The sequence below is a fragment of the Aotus nancymaae genome, unplaced genomic scaffold, assembly GCF_030222135.1.
Source record: "Aotus nancymaae isolate 86718 unplaced genomic scaffold, 86718_ANA_hifiasm-v0.15.2.pri h1tg000040l, whole genome shotgun sequence".
NCBI lineage: Eukaryota > Metazoa > Chordata > Mammalia > Primates > Aotidae > Aotus > Aotus nancymaae.
This window is the reverse complement of record NW_026988454.1, coordinates 41,447,727-41,467,707: the sequence shown is the minus strand read 5'-3', so window position 1 is coordinate 41,467,707 and position 19,981 is coordinate 41,447,727. Positions and strand designations below refer to the sequence as shown.

General features: G+C 36.5%; 2 protein-coding genes across 3 annotated transcripts in view; both read left to right on the top strand.

Annotated features, from left to right (window-relative positions):
• Nucleotides 1-535, top strand: part of HINT3 (histidine triad nucleotide binding protein 3) — a 29,076-nt gene extending 28,541 nt beyond the window's left edge. Inside the window, exon 5 of the mRNA XM_012475727.2 lies at nucleotides 452-535. Within this exon, the coding sequence (XP_012331150.2) occupies nucleotides 452-493 (42 nt within the window). The 3' untranslated portion in view covers nucleotides 494-535. The remainder of the gene's footprint in view (nucleotides 1-451) is intronic.
• A 148-nt stretch (nucleotides 536-683) lies between these two features.
• The window catches only part of TRMT11 (tRNA methyltransferase 11 homolog), a 50,121-nt gene continuing 30,823 nt past the window's right edge, over nucleotides 684-19,981 (top strand). The window contains exons 1-7 of one of the 2 annotated variants that reach the window (XM_012475722.2): nucleotides 684-787; nucleotides 7,343-7,408; nucleotides 9,536-9,609; nucleotides 11,742-11,823; nucleotides 11,906-11,998; nucleotides 12,231-12,365; nucleotides 13,122-13,278. In XM_012475722.2, the coding sequence (XP_012331145.1) occupies nucleotides 716-787; nucleotides 7,343-7,408; nucleotides 9,536-9,609; nucleotides 11,742-11,823; nucleotides 11,906-11,998; nucleotides 12,231-12,365; nucleotides 13,122-13,278 (679 nt within the window). In that variant the 5' untranslated portion in view covers nucleotides 684-715. Of the gene's footprint in view, nucleotides 788-926; nucleotides 942-7,342; nucleotides 7,409-9,535; nucleotides 9,610-11,741; nucleotides 11,824-11,905; nucleotides 11,999-12,230; nucleotides 12,366-13,121; nucleotides 13,279-19,981 lie in introns of those variants that run through there. The other variant, XM_021675733.2, reaches the window with a different exon arrangement.

Below are 19,981 nucleotides of genomic sequence, written 5' to 3'. Positions count from 1 at the left end.
ACATAGAATATGCAATTAAAATATATTTTATAAACTATCTGTTACTATGAAATCTGTGCCAGTGTGAACTTTCTCCAAGTTTTAATTTATGGTTGTGAATTTAGCCTTAGGTCTAACAAATAACACAACCTAAGAATTATTCCGTACTTTGAGGAAGATATTCTTTTGGTTTTTGTTAAGGATAGAGTGAACCATAAGAGATTATCTCAGACCACATGCCTTATAACGCATGTGCTCTCGAAAAGTCGTTACATAAATACGAAAAGTATACTAAGCGTTAAATGACCAGCTAAATCAGTGCCCGAAGGCTGTGCTGGTTAGACGAGTCTGCAAGGAAATGGTGAAATTTCAGTCCAGTTTTGAAGAACAGGATTTGAAGGGTTGTAGAGAAAGCTAGAAGTACACTCCAAGTGGGAAGATCACTGGGAAATATACTGTCTTATTATCACAGGCTTCTTCTGAAAACCACGCGGCCCCGCCCACCAGCTACTAGCGCTGAACTATCGCAACCACCTGGCACTCCCAGGTGAGGAAGCGCCTCTTAACAGCGACCACGGTTTCGTACTCCGCGCGCAAGAAACGCACAGACAGAGCCGGCCTCGCCGAGCTTCCGCTTCCGGCCCTTCAGGCTCTGTCTCTGTGGAGACTCGGCTTTGGGAGGGAGAAAGAGGTGGGACCTCGCGCGAGCCGCGCAGGCGCACGGTGGGCAGCTGCAATGGCGACGCCGTGTACCCTTAACAGGTATCTGCTGCTCATGGCGCAGGAGCACCTGGAGTTCCGCCTGCCGGTGAGTCCCAAGCGCCCTCCGCAACTTCCGACGGGAGTGGACGCTGGAGTGGAGTGGATGTGTGGGTGGAGGTGATCTGCATAGCTGCAGGGTGTTGGGATTCTGGGGTCTGCGCTGGTCAGGGCGGGTCACGCGTCCCCGGTCCTCGGGCAGGGTGAGTTTGGCGGAGGGAGTGTGTGACAGAAGTCCGAGACCAAACCCCTCGGCTTCCTTAAACGTTTTCATTCATTCTTTTGCCGGTGTGCCAAGTACCGGAGTTAGGCAGGTGAATAAGACCGGTCCTCTTACTCCCGGAGCTCTTCGTCTAGCGGAGGATAGAGACATCTAACAAATGCTCAGGCTGGTGTTTTAAGTATCATAATCTGCGGATCAACTCATGGAGGGGTTGGTGGTGGGGATTAGATGATGGAGAAATTGAGAAGAGTGTTTTATTCAAGAAACGTTTCCAGGGTGCACGTAGTCGAAGATGCGTACGCTGGGCTTATAAAGATGACGTAAACAACGTCTGCCCTCTAGGAGCTTACTGTTTAGACTAAGGGCTGAGCACTTCGTCGAAGAACAAAATAGCGTTGGTAAGAATTAGAATTACAATTATTATTATTACTGGATCACTAGATATGTGGCAGAGAGTGGTAAGAATAGGACAGGGGAAGTAGACAGGGGCCAGAAAATGAAAGCCTTGAATACCCTGGAACTTTGGAAAGGGGATTTATTGAAGAGTTTTAAGTAAAAAAGTTACCAAAAAATTAAATCAGTTTGACAACACTATGGAGGATGGATTTGAAAAGAATAAGACTTGAGCCAGAGACTAGTTAAGAGTCTGGGGCCGGGAGTGGTGGCTCACACCTATAATCCCCAGCACTTTGGGAGGCCGAGGCGGTTGGATCACGAGGTCAAGAAATCGAGACCATCCTGGTCAACATGGTGAAACCCTGTCTCTAGTAAAAATACAAAAATTAGCTGGGCATGGTGGTGCACACCTGTAGTCCCAGCTATTCGGGACGCTGAGGCAGGAAAATTGCTTGAACCCAAGAGGCAGAGATTGCAGTGAGCCGAGATCGCGCCATTACACTCCAGCCTAGGTAACAAGAGTGAAACTCCGTCTCAAAAAAAAGTCTGTTGGCAAGTCTTGTTAATCGATTAAGAAGGTCTGACCTAGGTTAAGAGGTAAGAGGATGGGATAGACTAGGAAAATATTTAGGCCATACAGTCATTAGGGCTGAATTGACTGAATGTGTGGGAAAGGGGCACCAGTCAGGTATGACTCCTGGGTGGATATAGGTAGGAGTGTCTCCATTTAAAATAGAGAACATAGGCAGATGTAAGATTTAACTTCTGTTTACACTGAATTTGATGTGCTTGTGTAACATCAACCTGAGATGACCAAGAGGCAGTGGATATATGAATATGCATAGAGTATGGCAGAGTGATCTGGACTACTGATAAATATTTGGGAGTCTTCTGCATATGAAAATTAGGAGAGGGGATGAAATTACTCAGAGGGTAAGGTCAAAAGAGTGGTGGGCCAAGTATAGGTGCTTGGAAGCATTGATATTAAAGGAAAGACAGAGGAGGCCACGAAGAAGATGGGCAAGTGCCAGAAGGGTGTGAGACCACAGAAATCAGAAGGGTAAAATTTTAGGAAGCAGGGACAAATGATAATGTTGAATGCAGTTGTTTTTTAGTTAGAAAAGAATGAAAAAATGTTCATTGATAGTCTCAATTAGAAGGTAATTAATTGGTTAATTTTGCTAAAGCTGGTATGTTAAGTTTTAGTGGGAGAAGCCAGATGGCTTGGTTTAGTGGTCACTGGAAAATGAGGAAGGGGAGATCGGTTAGACTGAGTGCCCTTAGCTAGAGCATAAGGGAAAGTAAGAAATGACTTAACAGTTTGAGGGGACCTATGGTGAAAGGAGAATTCTCCCCATGAAGAGAATGAGTTTGAGCAGAGATTGAACTTGAGTGTATTGGTAGGCTGACGGGAAGAGAGGGGTAAAGGGGCATCTCTTTCAGTAGGAGGGGAAATTGGACAAAGAAAGTTAGGGTGGGTGTAGAGTAGTTACCTGAGGGCCTGTTTTCTAGGTAATGAATGAGTGGAAGTTATTTCTTGAGAGATGATGGGCCAGCAGTTGAATGGGGAAATTGAGACAAATAGTAAAACTTGAAATAGTCATTGAGAGCAAAGGGGAGAGTTGACAAAGAGTAAAATGATTGAGTGGAGAAGAACATAGGTATTAGAGCATTGGTGAAAACCAGCTGAAGGTGAAGTTTGTAGATCTGTAATCATGCTAAGATTCTGTGATTTTCTTCAGTTGTGTTGAACTCATTGGCCTTAGAAGTCATGAAGGAAGATTGTGGCATTGATTCAGTATTAATGTTCTGAGTTTCATGGAGGAAGTAATTTTTAATTAAGTCTTAATTGACAAAGGATATGTTCTGTTGGTGAAGAGGATTGTAAAGACCACTTCTGTGAGAAACAGAAACAGACTTAAAGGCACAGAGGTGTGATTGGTTATGAGGTTTGGGGAGGGAGGATGAAGTAGTGGGCATTGAGGCCAGAGAGGTGATAAGATCTAGACTTGCACATGTTTTGACACCATTCCAAGGAGTTTGGATTTTCAGATTTAATGGGCAGCCACTGCCTTTTTTTCATTTTAAGCCAGGAAGTGACAAGATCATTTGTGTTTTAGAAAGATAATTCTGAAGTACCAGAGAAAAGATCCCACTTATATACTGGAGTAGAACTAGAGAGGCTCAGGAGTGTGACTGCCTAAAGTAAGGCAGTACAGTGACAATGGAGTGGTTGGACTGTGGCCTCCAGAATAACAACCCGACTACTTGGTGATTTTTACTTTTTCTTTCCATTGTAAACTCTTCTTAGTGCATTACGGTTGTGCCAGTTTATTCTTCCAAAAACTCTGTTCTGTCTTACATTCTCGTTCTTCTTAAGATGAAAATCTTTAGTTAGGCATTCCAGGTCTAACACTGCATGGTTCCCTCCTTTGTGCTTTTACTTCCCACCTAGTCCTTAGTGCTGCCAAAATAACTCATTATTCCCTGAATTCCTGCTTTCACTTTTGCTCCCTGTGCTCCCTTTAGTCTGGTTTGGGTCTTTCCCATTCTTTGATCTGTTGTTTCTTACATAGTAAGTATTCCTTTAGAGTTAAGAACATATTTATTTCTTTTAGCTTTATATGTTTTACATGATTCTTTTTCAGATCCGCAATTTCCTTTTTGTAGTTTTTCCTCCTCTGCCAAAATTTTAATTTTTTCTTTAATCCTCTTCAATATGGAAAGTGTAATTACGTTAAAGTATATGATAAAAGGGATCCTTTGGGTCTGTTTCTGTTGTTTCTTTTGGTTCTTTTTCATATGTGTGCTGGGCCATTTTTTAAATACATGCCAGATGTTGTATTTGAAAATTTATTTGAAAAAATAATTGGAGGTCTGGGATGATGTACATCCTCTTGAAGAAGATAGGAACTCATAGGAGCATGAGGGGTCTAGGATTGGTTTAACTCATTCTCAGGCGCTGAGCTCTGTTTGTATTCTGATTCCCACATACCTAGCTTTTTGACATCCTAATGTAAACTAGGTGGTTCATCAAGTATCCTTTTCTCCCCCTGGGTGGCCCTTTTTTCTTTTTCCCCTTTCCATCCTGCGAGTGCCTGTTTTCAGATTGGTAAATGTCTCAGGGAAAAAGTGACTCCACCTGGGAATTTTTGCCCTCTCCTGGATGTTGGTTTGGTAATTTTTGTTATCTTTCTATGCTTTCAGTTACATGGCCAACTTTTATAGTTCTTTGCAGCAGGAGGCTTTTACCTCTTTTGCCATCCCTGCAAGTTGAATTCTTCTGTCATTGAGTTAGATTTTTTTCAGGGATTAAGTCAGTTTCCATGAAACTTTACTTCTCAAACAGAAGTAAACTTTTACTCGCTTGTACTCTAATTTTTTTTTGCTTTTACCTCTTTAACAACATGTACTGTTTTACACTTTATATTTCAGTTGTGAGGTTGTTTTGTTGATTCTACTAGACCTTAATTTCCCTAAGATAAATGTGTATGTATTTTTACATAATTCTGTGACCTGCACATATTAGTGGCTTAAAAAATTTTTTTTCTTTTTTTGAGACAGTTCTCTCTCTGTTTTCCAGGCTAGAGTGCAATAGCATGACGATCACTGCAGCCTCAAACTCCCAAGTTCCAGTCATCCTCCCACCTTAGCTTCCTGAGTAGCTGGGACCACAGGTGCACCACTATGCCTGGCTAATTTTTAATTTTTTTGTAGTGACTGGGTGTTGATCAGAGACTGAGGGTGAGTGCGGGCGGGGCATCTTGCTATGTTGCCAGGGCTGGTCTCGGACTCCCGGTCTCAAGTTACCTCTTCGCCTCGACCTCCCAAAGTGCTGGGATTGCAGGTGGGAGCCACCACACCTGGCTGCTTAAAATACTAAAATCAGTGCTATAGGATCCCTTCTGAGGAAGGCAATCAAAGGACAGTCTACACTTTTGGGTCCATCTACTGCATTAGAACTGATAAGCAAGGAAGCTCTAATGAATGACTGCCTTTATGAATTAAAATGAGAGATTAGGAATATAAGTGTGGTCCAGTTTTACCTCTGATAGAGTTAATCAGGGCCAATTATAGTTGGCAGCTACTTAATATAGTACTTATTGTATTAAGTAATGTTTGCTAAAGGTAAAACACCTGGTTTTATTGCTTGTTCTGAAGCAACCTTTTAAATGAATGAAAAAGCAAGTAGTTGAAATAACAGAAAAGCTCATGGAATTAATGCATCACACCTGCCCCAGATCATGCCACATTTCTATATCTGATGTTCTATATAAATTCTTTTTTATTCCTAATGTAGAAAGAGTCTCAACTGGAAAGTTGAATTTGCCATAAGACTAATGAACATTTTGTGTTTTGCTTTTTCCAAGTAGGTTGATGAAGTACTTTAAACATGCTTTGCTTTTCAATTTGAAACTCATGTTATCCATTTATTCACAGTTTTAGGTGACTGCTTACGTTTTGGGTAGTAGAGATGATGCCATGCCATAAAACTTTAATTTTTCACTTTTTTCCCCCACCTAACTCTTAGGATCTTTGTGTTTTAGCCTGTTGCAAATTTTTAACAGTATATTTGGGAGCAGCAAACTTTGGTGTTTTAACTTGGTTGTAGTTGGATGTTTTAAATGTAAAGGTGACTTTGCAATATGCTTTAATATAGAACAAACCACCGTCATGCAAGATCAAGTAACTTAATCTATAACTTTATTTTTTTCTTTTAAGTGTTATAACTCTGTCAGTCTTGGTTGACTTCTTGATTCCCTTAATAACTGCCTAGTTTCTGTGCTTCTCTCTTTAAAGTTCACCTAACCTGATGAGGTAGCTATGATTCCTGTTTTACATTTGAGGGAATGAAAAGTTGGAGGATTTAAGATTCTTGTATAAAGCCACATCGCTAGTATTTGGAAGATCTGAAAATCAGATTATGGTCTATTTGACTTCTAAGTCTCATGATGTCTCATACTCAGATTTGTATTTTCCGTGTTGCAAAATAACCTTTGGACTGCCTTCACTGATTTGCCAGTAGTCTGTGATAGTTCTTGGTCGATCCATCTGATTGGACTCAATTCAGTCCCTTCTAACACTAAATTAAAAACAATGATTTGTTGCATAGACAAAAAAAAAATAGAAATGGCACTAGCAGCTTGAACTTCTCATTCATTTTGATCTTGGAGTGGGAGACTTGTTGGTCTGGGTATATTTTCCCTTTTGATGTCTGTACCTTATAGTGGGCTTGGTGTTAAAGGCTCTTCCTTCTGGTTGGGAGGAAAGGGGATAGTAGGCAGCCAGCAGTAGGATACTTACCTCTCATTAGGTTACGTTCTCCATAAGACCCATACAGAGGAGTGTGATTCTACCTGTTTTATGTGATTTAAGGAGATAACTTGTTAGTCATACAAATTGTAAAGTTTGTTTAATTATTTGGGTTTATCAGTACAAAGTGATTGCTTCAAATAATATAAACACTCTCTGGACAGATTTCAACTTTGCATGCATTATGCTTTTAAAGTTATCTGTTATGTTCTCTTTCTACTTCTGTAATTTTATGCAGAAAGGCGGAGGATAACTTGGCTTATTTGTGGTTAATGAATACACAGTGATATACCCTGGCCGATTATTTTTTAATTTCCAAACATCTTCAAATGATTTGTTTAATTTTCATTTTAATTTTGTTCATCAAGTATGAGACTTACTAATCTGCACTTTGTGTAATCTGTTTTTTTCCTTTTCAAAATCAGGGCATTTTCTAATCAAGTGTTTGGTAACCCTTCTATTGTCTAAAATTTCTCAGAAATTACTTACGGTTTTTACTGTTAGATTTTTTTCTGAATCCTAAATTGTAATTGTCTGATGCTGAAGCTTAAATGCCTCAGTTAGATCATCAACCTATGCCTTTTTTTTTAAGTCATGTAATTACTGTCTCCCTTAGTAGATTTTTAGTTCCTTTTGTTAAAATGTATTTTCTCTGTAATATTTTCAATATAGGAAATAAAGTCTTTGCTTTCACTTTTTGGAGGTCAGTTCGCCAGCACTCAAGAAACTTATGGAAAGGTAAGTTAAATTTTCATTAGACCATGTAGAGTATACTTAGAAATAGAGCTTGGGTTTGAAAAGAAGAAGTGCGTATGTTAAATTTATATTTGTGTAGCTACTTGTATTTGTTTTAGAGGCAATGGAATAAACAGGATATTTTGGGAAAAATTGTGGTTTTTGTTAAGCAATTTAGATTTATTTCTAGTTTTTTATTTGTTTTAAATTTTCAATCAACAGTTGGTCATAATTTGTATCTGTCTTTTCACTTAAAAAAGGTCTGTCCTCCATTGGTGAGTTGTGTTTAGAATTAGAATTTAGCAGAATTTTGCACTCATATTGAGAATCATTTTAAAATTTGAAATTGTGCATTGTGTAAGACTGTGAATTTATAAGCTTTGTATTTTGCATAAAACTGTAGTTTATCAGTGCATTACAGAAGTTTGGAAAACAGAAAAAGAAAAAATAATTTGCAGTTCTTCCGTGACGTGACTTAAATTTTGGATGCTGCCTTCCAGTCTTTTTTTCGTGTACTCTTTTCCCCCTATTGTAATTCTTCTGCAGCTTGTGTTTCTCACCTGATAGTGTCAGTATAGGCGTAAGTTGTACTTGGCCTTTATCTCTAACATAGCTACATGATATTTTTCATTGATTAGCTCTACCATAATTAATTTAACCATTTCATTTTATTCAGGTTGCTTTAAAAATTTTCCCAATAAAAGTAATACTAAGTGATAATATTTTTTCCTGTTTGGATTATTTTGAATTTTTCTGTTGGGGAGGGTAAATATTGTAAGAAAAAAGATGGGGTATATACCGAAAGTAATGTAAGTCGTTCTGTTATAAAGATACATGTACGCGTATGTTCATTGCAGCACTATTCACAATAGCAAAGCATGGAATCCTTCTAAATGCTCATCACTGATAGATTAGATAAAGAAAATGTACGTATACATCACAGAAGCCACTAAAAGAAACGAGATCATGCATACTGTGCAGCCATAGAAAGGAACGAGATAATGTTGCAGGGACATGAATAGAATTGGAAGCCATTATCCTCAGCAAACTAATGCAGGAACAGAAAACCAAACACCACATGTTCTCACTTATAAGTGGGAGCTGAATGATAAGAACATATGGGCACGTCCAAGGGAAGCAACACACACTGGAGCCTTTTGGGGGTAGTGGGACCAGGGGAGGGAGAGCATCAGGAAGAATAGCTAATGGATGCTGGGCTTAATACCTTGGTGATAGGATGATCTGTGCAGCAAACCACCATGGGACACATTTACCTATGTAACAAACCTGCACATCCTACACATGTACCCCTGAACTTAAAAGTCGAAAAAAAAAGACTGGGTGTGACAGGAAGGATTTCTTGCAAAAGATGAAAGAGCTTAAGTTGAAAGTCTTGTGGTGTTGGACTTTTATTCCTAAAGGACTTTCACTTAGGGGAGGAGGAAAGGAAGGAGAGTTCGGATATAATTGGCTAAAGGTGATGAAATGAGGTCAGGATGCTTTCGGATTTTTGCTGTGTTCTGGCAAGAGGTTATCTGGGTGCAGCTTACCAGTGTCTGTAATCTTGGGTGTTGGGATAGAGAACTGGGAAAACACCCTGGATGCACTGGGAGCTTTTTTCCCCTAGACAAAATATAAAGTAAAAGTTAATGAGAATTTAATAATGTAAGATTTTCCATCATAGTTGTTTCAAAGGACCCCTCCACCCCTCAGATGGCCACAACTACCTAGAAAAAGGTCTAATTTAGCAACTAAGAAATGCATTACTTGGAAATTAAAAATACAATAGCTGTATTATAAGGAGTGATTAGCCATGATGAATTTCAAGATTATACTTTGGTATATAATATGCCTTAATTCCTTTAGTAAAGCTACGTAAAAGGGCAAATACAAAATTAATCTTTTAACTTTCAGATATATTCGTTTATAGGGTCATTCTAAAAACATTTTTACCATATTATTCTACTGTACTTTTTTACTACTGGAATGATTTTTGTTTTGGTTGCAGTCAGACCAGTATTCTTGCATGAAAGTAGCAAACAGGCGCTTCTCTTTATCGACTTCTTGAATAAAAGCGTATGAGGCCATGGAGCCACTTACAATTAAGCTGCATATTGTTATTTCTTTCAGTCACCTTTTTGGATTCTTAGCATTCCCTCTGAAGATATTGCAAGAAATTTAATGAAACGGACAGTGTGTGCCAAGTAAGAGAAACTTATATTGTCCTGCATGAATACACTGGTACTTCTGTTAACTACTCTGTCCTACTTTTTGCTACATTGGCATATAGTGTGGAGGCTTAGTTTAGCTTGCAGTTACATACAATCGCCACTGGGTGGCGGTGGGGGACCAGAGGAGACTTACCTGCTGAAACCGAGGAGGAAAGAATCTGGGGAACTGCAGACACATTTGTTTTAGAATAATTTTTTGACCTTCCATATTATGTAGGAGTATAGTATGAGATATAAACATTATATTCTTACGTAGGATAAATGCCACATATAATTATAACCAAAGAGCTGAAAATCCAAAAATGCTTTTCTCTTAGATGATTTTTAATTTGATGAGCAGATTAGTGAAGTGTCGGGTAACAAAAAGCGAGGACTGCCGTGAAATATGTTATACCATTTCAGTTGGTAGAGAAAAGAATTGGTAGAATATCACATCTTGGTATGAGTTAATGTGATGATGCTGTTCATTGTTTATCCTCAGTGTTTCTAGATTTTATCATTGGCATCTGCTCTTTTATTCCATTTCTTTTTTTTTTAATTGGAAAATTTTCTATCATCATATTTGAAAATTAAACCGTATTTTTAACTAATATCTTAAAGATCAAACAGCTCGTGTTATCTTTAAGCTCCTTTTTCTTCCTGAACATTTTGGCAGATTGCTGAAAACTTTCTTTTCCTTAGAGATTGCATTTGCTAATGCAATGCAAATAAGAACTTACATATATCTAGTTTTATTAACATGGTTAGCAATGTTTTATATAGTCATGTGAATTGCTGTATTATGGAATCGAATACAACCCTATGTTTAGTTAACTTCATCCTATTGAGAACTACCTGCATGCAGCCTTTAATCTTTTACAGTGACGCTTGTTAACAGGTCTTATGAAATAAAAATGACTAGAAAACAGAAACATAACTTAAAAAACTCTTTGAACAATTGCTTGTTAGGTTTAAAATAGCCACTGGAATACTAAGAACTTGTATGCTTCTTTCAAAACTCTTCTAATTCATATATTTGATTAATGGTACATTTAACAATTGTATAATATAAAATTTTTAATTGCTTTTTACTATCTATATTTTGTGTAGCTGAGGTATACTTTAAATGATAGCTAAGTGAGATTAGTATGATTGTAGAAGCATTTTCTCTGTAAATTCAATAGAAAAGGAAGAATTCATTTGCAAAGGGTAAGATTCACAATTTAATTGTACCAGAACAAAGATACACTTTTATAAAAGCATAGATTCAAAATCAACTTAAATTCAGATTTTTCTGTGGTAGAAGGGGATTGAAAGTTAATATATTTTTAACATGAAATATTTTGAACATGCCACAAAAAGAGTGAAAAATATAACAATATACCTTATTAGATCTCAACATTTTGGGTAACTTAGTCACTAAAATTGTATGTGTGTCTGTGTGTGTCCCTGCGTGTGCATGCGCATGCACAACAGAGTCTCTTGCCCTGGCTGGAGTGTGGTGACATGATCATGGCTCCTTTTAGTCTCAAACTCCAGGGCTCAGCTGATCCTCCCACCTCAGACTCCCAAGTAACTGGGACTACAGGTGTATGCCACCATGCCTGGCCAATGTTTTGCCTTTTTTGTAGAGACAAGGTTTTGCTACGATGCCCGGAGCTGGTCTTGAACTCCTGGGTTCAAGTGATTCACCTCGGCCTCCCAAAGTGCTGGAATCACAGGCATTAACCACTATGCCCGGCCAGCTAAATATTAATAACATTTATATCTGATCATTAGTCTTTGTATTATGGAGAAGACATTGGGAAAAATTGGCTTTTCTGAGGCTTTTTACCCACTTATCTAAAATAACTGAATTTAGTGTATCATTTGTTCTAGTCTAAAAATATGAAAACTTGGAAAATATCCTGACTTATTGAATTTCCATCTTTCCATGTCAAGTTCAACTTTATGTGTGATTTGGCTTAAGTTATATTTGTTTCCAGGATACATAGTTTTCATTTATACTTTACAAAACATAGGCAATAATTAGTGGAGTGGGCATAAAGAACTAGTAAAATGACTGTATGTATTACTGTGTGAACTAAGTTCTTTACTGAGGTTAGTACCAATCATTTATTTCCTAGGTCTATATTTGAACTATGGGGTCATGGACAATCTCCTGAGGAGCTGTACAGTTCTCTTAAAAATTATCCTGTGGAGAAGATGGTGCGTAATAAAATGTGGTTTATATAGGCATGTGTGCAGATTCTGTAGAGCTACAATGCTGAAAAAACTTATTTCCTTTTAGGTTCCATTTCTACATTCAAACTCTACATATAAAATAAAGATTCATACTTTCAATAAGACATTGACACAAGAAGAGAAAATCAAGCGAATAGATGTAAGTAAATTTAGCAAAACAAAAAACCTACGTGATGAATGCAGTCTAGCCGTTGTCGTTATGTAAGAATACCCAATGTTTGTTAAGTGTTTATTTTGTACCACATTTTGTGCTAAGTGCTTTTCGTGTTTTATTTAATGTTGACTCCAGACTTACAAGGTAATGTTATTAGATAAGCACTATTTTTCCTTGTAAATTTTTATAAGACATTAGCATTTCTTTTATTTTTTAGGCACTTGAATTTCTGCCATTTGAAGGAAAAGTAAATTTAAAGAAACCACAACATGTATTCTCTGTTTTGGAGGATTATGGTTTGGACCCAAACTGCATCCCTGAGAATCCACATAATATTTATTTTGGTAGATGGGTGAGCAAGTGTTCTTTCTACCTATGTCAATTTATTTTTTTAGAAGCTACATATTAGGCCTTTGTATTTGACTCATATGTGGAGTATAAAGCAGCTAAAGAGTACTGTAAACTAAAGAGTCAGAATCCATAAAATTGGTGAAGAGTGTGATTTTGTTTTGTTTTGGTTTTTCCCAGAGATCTTATGGAGTGCAAGAGGCTTGTTAGATATAGGGAGGAGGTAGTATACCTGGAAATGTTAAAATAAGACTTACCAGAAAATCTGGACTGATTTTTTTTTTTTTTTTAATCAGAGAAAACACAGTGCTCTGGTAGTTGAGGGATCTATTTGTGGAGATTTCCAATCTGGGTCCTCCATTCCAAAAGAAATGAAATTACTGTAGAGCAGTTCTGTTGACTTCTCTGAGGCTTTAAGTGGGTGATTGGAAGCTGTGAGTGAAAGTTGTGACTTAATGTTAGAGATTATTGTTATGTAGGAGAACAAAGAAATGGACATACCTTAGCAACTACCTCTGGAATAATTGCATTCGAATTCAGTTCATACTTGTTTTGAAAAGACAAAGTAAATGGAATGACATTAAGAAACAAAAGGTTTTGTCCATAACTACCTCAATTACATTATTTTAAAGAAATAAGTTTAGAGCAGTAATAAGTGGAAAGAAGTTCTTATCAGCAAAATACAATGGTCTTATTGTGGGTGATTATCTTAAGTCTGTTCTCTATGACTGTACTAACTTGAGAAATATCTCTGATTTAGATTGCAGATGGACAGAGAGAGCTTATTGAGTCATACAGTGTCAAAAAGAGACACTTTATTGGAAATACAAGTATGGATGCTGGTTTGTCATTCATTATGGCTAACCACGGAAAAGTGAAAGAAAATGATATTGTCTTTGATCCATTTGTTGGAACAGGTATTTTTATTTAACTTTTAAGTTAGTGTAGAGGTTTTGCTTATTTATATTAGTGAAGATCATGGTCATATTTTTGCTAAAAGAGTAAATGGATAATCTTTTAATTATGTTTGGATAGTGGCCAAAAGACAACCACATACTTGTGTATTAGCTAGTATTTAACCCTTTCGTCACTTCAAAGATGATGCTGATAGAATTGTATGAGTTTTATTCCAGATAAACTGCTAGTGGGGAACATCCATCTAATTTTTTTGTAGGAGAAAAATTTGCAATACCATACATTGTAGAAACACCATAAAGCCGTATAGTTTATTTAAATAGGAAAGCCCTTGGTGAAAGACAGACTTGAATGACAAGATCAAAAAAAGTATTCATCCATGTTTAAATTAATAACCATATTTATGGATGGAGAAAAATAGTTAATATATCCTATCTTTGAGTTGGTTTGTGGAGGTTTATAAGTAAGTGAAAATAAGAAAAGTGTCTTAAGTATCAATGGGCTAGAGCCTAGTCGCTATGGCAGTGACCTTGGTTTTTTGTGCATATGACTGGGATAATTTTATATGGAAGTCCTAAAACTCCAAGTGTACTTCATCTGACTCTGTGCAGACTTTTTCCTACTTCCATTCAGTTTTGCTTGATCTTACCCATACCTAGCAAATACTTGTATTTAAGTTTGGCCAAACTCATTTTATGGCTCAGTTTGTGGTTGGAGCCTCTCCCTGTAGCCGTCTTTCCCCATGAGCAGTGATAATGCAGAGCTGATATTTATTGAATAGTAAATGTGTCAGGTGCTATGCTGGGCACTCTGATGTTACTATCTAGTTTAGTTCTTAGAACAACTAACATGGAGATACTTTAAACATTTTCTTGAGGAAATTATGGCACAGAGAGAGGTGAATGGCCAAGGTTATACAGTATAGACCTCATGCTCTTAACTTAGAGCTGCCTCTCTGCATTAGGATCTGCCAACCAACTATTACACCATGTACTAACTTAAGGAATATGACCACGTATGCTTAGAAAGAAGTAGTAATCAAGGTCAAGAAATTTCTAACTGATAACATGACTTTCTCTGTTTGTTGTTGAGTTAATTCACTGGTGAGTCTTTCTGTGCCAGTTTCTCCATATCACTCACCCTCAACATACTTTATATCCTTTTCTTCCTCACCCTCATTATCCTAAGTACCTCTCCCCAAATTTTAAAATTTTTATTGGAAATAATATCAAACTTTCAGAAAAGTTACAATAATAAAAGTAGAACAAAGAACATCTGTGTATCCTTAATTTAAGCTGTTGTTTACATTTGGCCTCATTTGCTTTATTATTTGTTCTATTTGTTTATATTTACATAGTATTTTCTTTCCTGCATCATTTGAAAGTTGTATCCATCATATCCCTTTACCCGTCAAGTACTTATTTCTCAAGAATAAGGCTGTACTTATTTCAGTACTGTTTTCAATGTTAATAGATGTATTAATATAGTACTTTGATACTCATATTCCAGTCTTGTCAGTTGACCCAATAATATTAATATTTTTGATAGCATCCTTTTCCCCTTCCTGGCTAGGATCAGGTATTATATTTTGTTGTTAATATGTCTTTGATGTCTTTGATTTGGAACACAGCCAGAGTTTCTTTTTCTTTTATGAAATTTGTACTTTTCAACACGGTATTTCTCTTCCCTTTATTTTTTATGTAAATTGTTCCTTATTTTGGGTTGTTTGGTGTTTCCTCAAGATTAGAGTTAGGTTATACATTCCCAGCTGGACCGCTGCATCAGTGATTTTTGTGTCCTTTTCGGATGTGTACATGATGGCATTCTGCCCTGCATGGGTATTGGTAATTTTGATCATCTGGTCAAAGTGGTGTTTGATTTTTTTCACTCATAATCATAAACAGTGCAATTACTGTTTTTTGTTTGTTTTTCTTGCTATTAAGCAATCTGTGGAGAGACACATTAAGACCGTGTAGTATTCCATTCCTTATCCAAATCTCCTCTCACCACTCAGATTACCAGGTTTAGTAGCCATTGATAATTTTTTCCTGAACCATTCTTTACTTGGATGGTTTGAAAGGGATGATTTTCCAACTCCAGTGCTCCCTCCACAGTTACAAGTCAACATTCATTATTCTACTGTAAGCAGGAACCCTTTCCTCTCTTCCAGGTATTTGTTTTTCCATGAACTAGTGTGTTCCCCTTTTTAACCCTGAGGGTCTATAATTCATTACATTTCTTAAGTTTCTTAATTACTTTTGTTGCTCAAATTGTGATTTGCCCAGTGAGAGCTCTTTCACATTGAATCTGTATTTGTGACATGTTCCTATCCATTTTTCTTTTGAGTACATTCTTTCTTTCTCTTCTATTTGTTCAAACTCTGATATCAATCATTTCTCCAAGGAATTTTTGTTTCTTTTAGTGGGGAGATGAGATCTGGATTATAGATACTTTCAGTGGACAAACTAGAAAATATATATGCATATGTACACAATATGCACGTAAGTGAATATGCAAATATACTTGTATATGTTCCTATGTACTCTGTGTAATGCACATACACGGGCATATACATATTTTAGACACTGTGAATTTGTACATACACTATAAATTGTAGTCAGTCTTTACAGATTTCTTTTTGACTACCCTATTCAGTGTGTATATGCACCTTCTTCCACAGTGAAAACCCTGGTTCTTATCTACATCAACACATTTACTCTTTTTCTCATACCTATATCTGAAATAGTTTCACAGTTGTTTTGCCTATGCCACTTAAAAAAATCCTATGAATAAGAGTTCAGGATATGTTTTCAGTTCTTCACCCTAAGATGTGGTAAACTCAAATATTGTGCCTGCTTTTTCCCTTTTCATTTAAAATTCATTTGGGTTAATTTGTTCAGTTTGCCCTCTGTTTTAGGTTTTTATCCCCCATCCCACATTCCTTGTTGACTTACTTTTATTTTCAGATATGTGTAAGATGAACTTGCTTCCAAAAAGTCAGAACTATACAAGAAGTGGTACTCAGAGGTGTCACTTAACTTTTATAACCCTTCCAGCCTGTTCCTCCCACCTCTCCTAGGTGACTAACTTCATTGTTTTCTAGTTGATTCTTCCTGTGTTTCTTTTTGTAATGATAAGTAGATATATGTACATTTTCTTATTTCCACTACTTTCTTACACAAAAGGTAGTATGTATGTTTGTTTTAACTTTGCTTGTTTCACTTAATAGTATTTCCTGGAAATCATGTCCTGTCAGTTCATGGAGATTGTCTTTATTCTTTTTTAGTTTTGCTCCATGAGTATATGTACTGTAATTTATTCAAACAATCTCCTATAGTTGAACATTGGTAGTTTTCAGTATTTTACAGTTACAAATAATGCTTGTAATGACTAACCTTATGAATATATACCTTTGTAATGTTGAAGACGTAGCCCTAGGGCAAGCTCATCCAACCCGCAGCCTGTGGACCACATGCAGCCCAGATGGCTTTGAATGCGGCCCAACACAAACTTGTAAAGTTTCTTAAAACATTATGAGAATTTTTGCAATTTTTTTTTAAAGCTCATCAGCTCTCATTAGTGTTAATATATTTTATGTATGGCTCAAGACAATTCTTCTTCTTCCAATGTGATCCAGGGAAGCTAAAAGATTGGAATCCCCTGTCCTAGGGTAAATTCCTACAAGTAGGATTTCTGGGTTGAAGAGCATATGCATATGCAATTTCATTAGATATTGCCAAATTTGTCTCCATTATACTATTTTGGATTCCTACCAACAATTGTAGGAGAGTCCCTGTTTTTTCACAGTCTCACCAGCAGAGTATATTTTCAAGCTTTTGAAGTTTTGCCTGTTCTGTTGGATGAAACATGGTATCTCAGTGTAGTGTAAATTTGTATTTCTGTGGTTATGAATGAAGTATAACAACTTTTTATATTTTAAGGGCCATATGAGTTTTTTTGAATTGTCTTTTATGTCTTTTGCCCATTTTTTGGTAGCATTTTTGGTCTCTTCCCCCTCATTTTTCAAGGTCCTTTGTAAGTTTGGGATACAGCCCCCTCGTACTCCCCCTCTTTTTCTGTGATGTATGTGCGAGTATTTTACCTTAACTTGTCATTTATCTTTTGACTTTGCTACTAATTGATTTTTGCCATGCAAACGTTTTCCCCACACTCAAGTTATAGAGGAATGCATTAGTGTTTTCTTCTAGTACTTTTGTAGTTTTACACTTTTTCTTTTTAGATCTCTGGTTCATTTGGAGATTGTTCTCTCGTATGATGTGAAAAATGGATCTAATTTATCTTTTTCCAAATGCGAAAGCTTTTATTCTTAATCTTGGGTTTTAAAAACTTTTTCTGTCAATTGAGAAGAATTCTTTTAGCTATATACATGAACAAAATGATTAATATATATACATACACATAGACTAGACCACAGAATTGAAAAATATGGTTGCCAATATGGGTAATATTTTTTGTTGAATAGATGAGGCTAGGTATATTTTGAAATTATCTTCACAGCTGTCAATATGTGGACCATTTGTAGTGTGTTGAGGGGCAAGGAGACCTGTTTCTGTTTCCTTTAGGGCAGCTTGTCACAGTGGGTGGTATATTTGGATCATCTGACTATTCATATAAGACAATTAATGGAAAATGAGAGGAGGATCTTTGCAAAGGTGCTGCTAAAACACATTTTATTAATTTGTGTTTGTAGTTTAAATATAGCTTTAGGATGTCAGTCAATTTTTGATGCTTTTGTTTTGAAATGTAATAACCAATAATTGTGAATAGATACAGGTCTTAAGCAGTTTGTCCTCTCTTGGGCCTTTTGCCTCATTGATGGGTAGTACCTTCTGAAGGACTGGAGAAATATGTAGCTCTGTGCCCTCCTCCATGGCCATAGTTTTCACAAAATATTTGTTGATATTTTTTCTTTTGGTTGCCTTTTTAAATAGTTTTTTAAAAAAATACACGTCTAATCCCCTTCTTAAAGGTACAAAATTGAAATGTATGTAGTTTCCCAAATGCATTGCCCACTTACTACTCATAGTTTGTGATTTTTCTCAGGGATATAGAGTAGAGTAGAAAGCTTCTAGGAGGCTGAAAGGAGAAATAAAGCATTTTCCTGCCTAAATACCTTTCCTTTTTTCTTTTAGACTGTTTGCTCCTGTTTAGAATGACATTATGAGTATCAGAAACACATTTTTCTTTCTATTTTAATAAATGCATTGTTTTTCATTTTAGTAAGATTTTTTTTTAATTGTGCGTATGTGTCTCCACTTTCCCAAAGGGGAAGAGACATAGCATTGTGTCAGCTCTCAGTTGTTAGGAATTGCTACTATTCTGTTGTGAGTTTGGCTAAAGGAATGATCAGCATGAATTTACTGAATACCTATTAATGGCACAGCCCTGTCTGTGATACAGTACAACACTTGTGAATGGCATATATAGCATTCTTATTAACAGAGTAGGTAGCTTCACTTAATATAATTTGTTTACTAACATACTTTGCTTTTGTTTATCTAATTGGTGAGTGAATATGTATTTACTTCAATTGGTGCCAATCCCAAAGGAGGTAGTATGATATAAAGAAAATAGAGCAAAGTTGAAATCTTTTTACCAATTAGTATGTGACTTTGGGCAAGATTCTTAACTTGTCTGGGTTTCAATTCTATCATTTGTAAAATGGTAATGCTAATATATTGTGAGGATTAAGTGAGGCAATATGCATATGTAATATTTCTAGGAAGTTGCCAGACACATGGTAGACAGTGAACTGTAATGGTTATCATTATTACTTATCAATTATTATTTTGATAAGATTTTAGATGCCTTTTTGGTGAACGATGTTAGATGTAGCTGATATTAAATGGTGATGACGAAGAATTTGACCATGAACTCATTTTTTAGTATTCTTTTTGGCTAATTTCAAAGATACTAACAATTTGCAAGTGTTGGCAGGGGATAGCAGCAGACAGGGACATTGAAATGTAAAATTATAAATGTCTAATTCTTTGTTTATAATTAAAATAATATGTACAAGTATATGCCAGTTGCTTTAGGTAGCGCAGAACTCTGCAGCCATAGTTCTGATTCCCTCTCATCCTCTCTGTCAAGTGAGTCAGCTCCTCCAGTAATGACAGTTCACTGGGGAGACTAATGTATACTCGTTGGCCATGTCTACCTTCAGATGACCCATAGGTGTAAGGAAAGTAGTGTAGCTCCTTTTGAAATTTTATCATTGCAAAATAGTGGACACCGGAATCAGGTGTTAGGAAACTGACTATCCTGGTTCTAGGAAGAGAAAATGGGGAGAAAAAGAGAAAGTTAGGAGAGTGAGGTAATGGATCTCTGTAGGTTTGTGTAATACTCTGTTTCCCATTTTTTCCCGCTACCCTTTGTAGTCCCTCTTCCTGGAATCTCATGGTTTGTCTAGTAGGAATCCGATTGTCTAGCAGTATTCTCTTGCTCAGCCTGCTAGTTTAATTTATTTAAGTAGAATTCTTTTTTTTGAGAAAGATAAAATAGATGCAATAATATTGCCATTTTTCTTTCTTTTTTTTTTCTCTCAGCAAAACCAAAGCCCGGTCTCTCATATTTTCCACATTTGCAAAGCTTTCCACTTAGTTCTCTAAAGATGAAAATCATGAATAATTTTTTACATCTTAGAATAAATTCCAATTATTCTTGTATTCTTTTGCCTGTAAG